Source organism: Terrapene carolina, unplaced genomic scaffold (genome assembly GCF_002925995.2).
Source record: "Terrapene carolina triunguis isolate 2854851 unplaced genomic scaffold, T_m_triunguis-2.0 Scaffold62, whole genome shotgun sequence".
Taxonomy (NCBI): domain Eukaryota; kingdom Metazoa; phylum Chordata; order Testudines; family Emydidae; genus Terrapene; species Terrapene triunguis.
The window spans coordinates 29939210-29946596 of NW_020664413.1; the positions used below are offsets into that span (position 1 = coordinate 29939210).

Genomic DNA, 7387 nt, shown 5'->3' on the forward strand with positions numbered 1-7387 from the left:
CCGGCCGCCCCCCCCCGCGGGGGGGGGCGGCCGGAGGCTTTTTCGCCTGGGGCGGCGAAAAAGCCAGAGCCGGCCCTGTTCTCTTTACAAACATTTAAGCTTCACACCACTTGTGCAAAGTAGGTAAGTGTTATACGGAGGAGTAAAATGTGACATAGGTTCAGTAAATTGTCTAAGGTCATCTAGCGAATGATAACATTAGAACAAGAACAAGAACAGAACCCAAACATGCTGAGTCAATTCCTCAGCTCCTGTCTCCCTTCAGAGCACTAAATAGGACTGTGGGAAGAAAAATCATGTCTTAAAATCAACCATATATTGCATGAATTCCATTTGGGGTAATTATATTTCATATGGAAGCAGCTTATCCTACATCTGCCTACTGTGGACTAGCCTGCACTTTCTGTGCAGCATGTGGTGCTAGCCACTATCAAACACAAGATACTAGACGAGACAGACCACAGATGTGATTCAATATAGCAATTCATATGTTCCTATTATGGCTAGCTAAAGTACCTCCCCAGTCTCAATTGCAGAATTATTTCTTCAGCTCCTCTCCTAAAAACAGTCATGTTGTATTGTTGGCGTGTTCCACGACAGAGATAGCAGCACTTAAGTAGTGCATCCCAGTTCTGTTTCCTATACAACACCCTGATAATGATCTTACACTTTCCTCTGCAATGTATTGTGAATTTATGTCATTATTTTGCCTTTTTATTAATAACTTTACATTTTGCAGAGAGCACTATCTGCATATTTTAGTAATGAGGTTGCTAAACATGCACAAACATTGATAAGTTGAACAAATCTTTTTATAAGCTCTATATAGTAGAGATACAGTACTGATTTCTGATATGGATAAAAGCAGAACTAAATCCTGCTAAATAACTTACTAAAACTGCTCCCTGTTCAAACGTATTTTGGACGCTGTTGCTGTCTCAGTTTAGGTATGCTGCTTACCCACTACAACATAGGCAGCACCTCTAAAAAGTTACCTCAGATAAAAATGTCACACCTTTAAAGACCACTATCTTGGGACTTTTCAGGACTTGAAATAGGTGCTGCATTTTATTGGACACTATTGGGAATCTCCCTTTTGCAGTGATAGAAAGCTCTTATATCTAGCCCTGAGATATCAGACCTTAAACCTGTCACAGAAATAAGGACTGAATTATGTCTGTCCCATGTGTAGGCCAGTGTAATTTTTTTGAGAAATATCTCATATAGGGTAGAGAAACAAACATTTTTGTGGCTCATTGATTTCAAATGAACAGCATCGCTTTGCAGTTGCCCAGAGGTTTGGAAGTAGCAGCTATTCCAGTGAAGATGGATAGTGTGTGGGATACCTCCAGGTGATCAACAGAAGTTTGTGTAATAAATAAGGGTGTTCTGATACAGGTTTCACAATGTGTACACACATATGTATTTTATTAATTTATTTTGAAACTATTCTGATTGGGCACAGAGGGTTTGTGTGACTAAAAATGGTATAATTTTTAACTCCATACTGATACAATGGGGCAGTAGTCTCACGGATAGAAGGCAACATCCTCTATTTGTAGTTATCACATATATTATGCGGTGACTGACTCCATCATTAATCCTTAGTTTTCTGGCAAAAACATTTTATTAAACCAAAAAATATAAGCAGGGGGATTGAAGGAAAAAGATCCCCTGGGCCAGCAGCTCTGCACATTATGAAAAGGACTGACTGCTTCTTCACGGCATGGTTGTCCCACAGATGTCTTTGCTATTCACAACTGCACAGAACACCTCCCCCTCTAATAACTGTGGCAACTACTGTAATCACATAAAAAAAGAATTAGGAAAATACTTTGCATTTTGTACTATATTTAATGTGATGCATTTTGCCTAATTAGGCTGGTTGATCCTCCTTGTTTCCAGCTGCTTCTATAGGCATCCAGACTCTCTGCAAAGAAGTGGTACCTGTAGAAGCAGCTGGAAAAAGGAAACAAAATCATCCTGTGCCTGGACAACTCTCTGGTGCCAATCAGTAACTGGTCCTCAGACAACAGTTTAGGAATTGCTGCCACTGGGAATTCTTACCTTACCTGTCATACCTGGCTGCCCTGCTTTGTTCTATACAGACCTTACAGTGACATTTACAAGAGTCCTGCTCTCTTCAGATATAAGGATTCTTGTCAATTTCACTTCACTGCCTTCATAACAAGAATAGAGTGGCAGGCACAGTGGTGAAAGGTTTTTGGAGCACCTGAGATTAGATGGGAAAATGGCAGCCTGGTTTGTTACTTGTTTCATAGTAAATAAGTGTGTTGGAACACTATTTATTTAAAGGACATTACCAGGACAATGTGACTTGATAATAATGCATCTTTAAGGGAGGTAAAATTGTTGGCAGACTGTACTAACCTTAGAAGAGTCTCTCCAGCTTTTTCAGTGTAAGCCTTGTAGCATATGAAGCAAATTAGGACAAAGACAACGGAAAACATAAAAAAAATTTTACTGCTATAAAATTATGAGAGAGACTTATCAAGTATCTCACCTAGACTGATGAATCAATGAAACAGATTTTAGATACTTAAAGCTTAGCTTTTCTGCAGTGCCTTGTCATATTTGTTTTCTCCCCCTACTCCCCCAAAAATTAAGTTTTATTTCATGTTTGGGTCCTAGCACAGCTAAATACAACTGAATTATTTTTCCACTAACTTTCTGAAAAACAAATATTTGATCTGATTTATAGAACAAGTATGAATCAGAACTAAATTTAAGCAGAAAGACATGCCTTTCCAACTTGTAATAAAACATATGTAATAATAATACCTACCTTTCATACATAGATAGTTAAAAACTGTGTGTGTGTGTGTAAATATATGTATATTTACACACACACAGTTTTTATCATATATAATATATATATTTTATAATCACACTTAACATATAAAACATTTTAATATATAAATGTACAAACATTTATCAATCAATCTTAATACTCCTAAGAGGTAGATGGATAAGATTATTATCCCCATTTTTCAATATTTCTTTTGTACATATATCTTGAGTACTAAATAACCAAGAAAAACTGGTTTGCAAAACAGTCTTTTATTGTATCCGTGCCACACATACTAGTGAAAAATAACACTCCTATAAAAAGAAAAAAAGAAAAAAGAATGCTACCTTTTCCACAACGTTTTTGTTTTAAATAAAGCTTCAAGTACTCTTACATACGTACAAAAAAAAAAAAAAATTCTGATCTATCTGCCTCCAACAGGCCACCACAACACACAGTAGATAAAACACAGTGGTTACAAATGTCTTTTGTTATTTCTGTGGCAAGGCAAATGGAGGGAAATGTTTCTATGAAAAAATACTGTGTGCGTAAGAAATTGTCACAATTTTATTTCACATGGATACAAATGATTATACTTAAATCTGAGGCCCTGGTGGCTTGAAATTATATAACAAAATAGAAAAATGGAAAACTAATATCCCCTACACCCTGTTTTAAAGGCAGGCACTACCAAGATTAAGGAGACTCCACAGTGTTGGTAGAGGATAATTACTGTACAAGCCGTATAGCTATAATTACCTTAAGACTAAAATAAAATGCTACAGTCCTTCTAAGGCATAAACAATAATGTCTGCAAATAATATGTACACATCATACATATTTAAAACAAGACGTAATATAAACAATAATGAACAGTATATACATATGTCTCAAATTTTCTTCACTGTCTTCAAATACAATTTTACTACACAAGTGATGCAGCAACATATATATATAAATGTACTTGTAACTCTACAGTAAAGTTTTAACTTTTAGTGCTTTTATAGCACATCAGTGTAAACAGTTTTACTTGGCTTTGTTTTATATTTTAAAACATTCCTTGTTGTATTTTCAAGATTTAAAGCAATTTTTCTAATTCTTCCTTTTCACAGAAAACGAAGATTCTGGATGCTGTTTAATCATAAATAATTCATAAAATTAAATACATTCACTAAAAAATAAACTACAAAGTAAAAAAATGAAAAATAGATATTTATTGAAAGGGAAAAGAGAACCATTTCCCCAAGTAGAGCTCTGGTGGTTGAATATTCAGTGCGTTTTGATATATTTTAAATTGCTATTGCACTATAACACCCCTTTCTTTGAAATTCTTTGGGTGTGCTTCCCTGTTCTACCTAAATTAGTTTGATAAAACACACAAACCAATAACCAAGGGCCATGGTTGCTGTAGGAGTGAAGCCTTTAGAATTAGTATCACTCTTCTGTGAGACTTCTCTTTAAGGAAAAAAAAACAGTCATTAGTTATGCGTGTGCCTTGCACTTTTTATGTAAATACAGTTCACATTGCTGGTCTCATTTGTCCTTGTTTAAGGAAAAAAACTGAGTTCTGATAAATTCAGCTCACTTTGAAAATCTCTGTCCATTTCTTTTCAAAATATTTCCTCATGTTGTGGCCAGCCCTGCCTATGTCAGAATCATCTTCATTAAAGGTTTCACAGTTGTCAAAAACAAGCCTGATGTCTAGAGAAAATGCTTCAAGATTAGGGTACCTGAAAGAATAGAGAGGGTAAGGTTTTTTTGGAACACAGAATCCCAGGGAAAAAAAATAAAACCTACATACATCAGAAGGGAATGTAAAAATACAAATTAATGTACAGGTGACCATGAAATATTCAGTATATACTGTACATCTCAGTTATAATTTTGACATTTCTAGTTTTAATATTAACTAATTCCAGGAAAATAGTCTTTAGAGCAAAGAAGATAATTTCTATTTTTGTTTTTGATGTTTGCAGAAAGTACAGTCTAGAAGAGAGAATTCCAGGTCTATACTAGAACCAACACCAATTTTCAACCAACACTCTTCCCTCAATAGTTTTCTGTTTAAAATAATAAGGAATTATTCCCATTTTACTCCTCCCTTATTTGGCTGCATCACTGACTTTTAAATGGACTAAAGAGTTCCCTTAACTTTTCTTGCGATAGCAATCTGTACAGCATACGGACCCATATGTGTATGTCTACATATCAAAGAAAAACCCGCAGCTGGCCTGTGCCAGCCGACTGGGGCTCCTGGGCCTCCAGCTGCAGGATGGAAGGGTCCCAGAGTTTGGGAGTTCGGCGGAGTCCCCAGTGATCGCATAATGTTCTGCAAAGATGTGGACTGACACTCATGTCGCCGCTCTACAGATCTCTGAGATGGGGACATTCTTGAAAAAGACAACGGATGAGATAGACCTTGTAGAGAGTGTATGAATAGTATCCGACTGGGTCATACTGCAAACTTGGTAACGGTGTCTGATACAGTTTGAGCTCACTTGGAGCTCTTTGGGCTGATATTGCTGAGCCTGTGGCTCTTTCCACAATGGAGAGGAAAAGCCAGGGGGACTTCCTGAAAACCTTCGTCCTGTCCAGGTAGAAGGCTAGGGCTCTCCTGACATCTAGTGTGTGTAATATAACCTCCCAGTTGTCTTGGTGAGGCTTGGGGTAGAAGGTTGGAAGATGAATTAACTGCTTCATGTGAAACGGGGAGGTTACTTTGGGAATGAATTTCAGATGTGGCCTGAGAGTAAGCTTGTCTGAAAAGAATACTGTGTATGATGGATGTGCCATCAGAGCCACTATTTCTCCTATTCTCCTAGCAGATCGCTATCAGGAAGGCCATTTTCATTGAGAGGTACATAAGCGAACAGGTGGCCATGGGTTTGAAGGGAAGCCTAGTCAGTCCTTTCAGTACCAGGTTTAGGTCCCATGTGGAAGTAGGAAGTTGAGGTTGTGGGAAGAGGTTTACTATACCCTAGAGGAACCTTTCACTCGTCGGGTGTGACAGCACCAAGCATCCCTCTACTGGTTGATGAAAGGCTGTTATAGCCGCTAGGTGGACTCTGAGAGAACTCAGAGATAGACTATGCACTAAAAAAAATTGGGGCTAAGGTACATGGAAGAGTCAAAGATGTCAGGGAGATTTGTTGGGAAGCACATCAAATCCGAAACCTGGACCATTTTTGCAAGTAGGTACGTTGTGTCGAGGACTTTCTACCTCTTGCACCTCTTTTGAACAGGTATCAGAGGGGTAGCCGTGTTAGTCTGAGTCTGTAAAAAGCAACAGAGGGTCCTGTGGCACCTTTAAGACTAACAGAAGTATTGGGAGCATAAGCTTTCGTGGGTAAGAACCTCACTTCTTCAGATGCAAGTAATGGAAATCTGTCCTATCTCGGGGACTCTCTTTTTGCCCCAGCACCCCCACGAACATGATACAGTTCTGCGGTGATCTGGAAGCCTACTTTCGCCGCCTCCGACTCAAAGAATACTTTCAAGATAACACTGAACAGCGCACTGATACACAGATACCCTCCCACCAACAACACAGGAAGAAGAACTCCACATGGACTCCTCCTGAGGGTCGAAATGACAGTCTGGACCTATACATAGAATGCTTCCGCCGACGTGCACAGGCAGAAATTGTGGAAAAACAACATCGCTTGCCTCATAACCTAAGTCGTGCAGAACGCAATGCCATCCACAGCCTCAGAAACCACCCTGACATTATCATCAAAGAGGCTGATAAAGGAGGTGCTGTTGTCATCATGAACAGGTCTGACTACCAGAAGGAGGCTGCCAGACAACTCTCCAATACCAAATTCTACAGGCCACTTTCCTCAGATCCCACTGAGGAATACACTAAGAAACTGCACCATCTACTCAGGACACTCCCTACACTAACACAGGAACAAATCAACATACCCTTAGAGCCCCGACCGGGGTTATTCTATCTACTACCCAAGATTCACAAACCTGGAAATCCTGGACGCCCCATCATCTCGGGCATTGGCACTCTCACTGAAGGACTGTCTGGATATGTGGACTCCCTACTCAGACCCTACGCCACCAGCACTCCCAGCTATCTCCGTGACACCACAGATTTCCTGAGAAAACTACAATGCATTGGTGACCTCCCAGAAAACACCATCCTAGCCACCATGGATGTAGAGGCTCTCTACACAAACATCCCACACACAGATGGAATACAAGCTGTCAGGAACAGTATCCCTGATGATGACACAGCACAACTTATTGCTGAGCTCTGTGACTTTATCCTCACGCACAATTATTTCAAATTTGGTGACAATATATACCTCCAGACCAGTGGCACCGCTATGGGCACCCGCATGGCCCCACAATATGCCAACATCTTTATGGCTGACCTGGAACAACGCTTCCTCAGCTCTCGTCCACTCACACCCCTTCTCTACCTAGGCTACATTGATGACATCTTCATCATCTGGACCCATGGGAAGGAGACCTTGGAAGAATTCCACCATGATTTCAACAGCTTCCACCCCACCATCAACCTCAGCCTGGACCAATCTACACGGGAGGTCCACTTCCTGGACACCA

General features: G+C 39.6%; 1 protein-coding gene across 11 annotated transcripts in view; it reads right to left on the reverse strand.

Moving 5' to 3' along the window:
* Nucleotides 1–2984: 2984 nt before the first annotated feature.
* The window catches only part of BAZ2B (bromodomain adjacent to zinc finger domain 2B), a 279323-nt gene continuing 274920 nt past the window's right edge, over nucleotides 2985–7387 (reverse strand). For all 11 annotated transcript variants that reach the window (XM_029910477.1, XM_024219234.2, XM_024219214.2 and 8 more), the window contains one exon: nucleotides 2985–4539. In XM_029910477.1, the coding sequence (XP_029766337.1) occupies nucleotides 4386–4539 (154 nt within the window). In that variant the 3' untranslated portion in view covers nucleotides 2985–4385. The remainder of the gene's footprint in view (nucleotides 4540–7387) is intronic.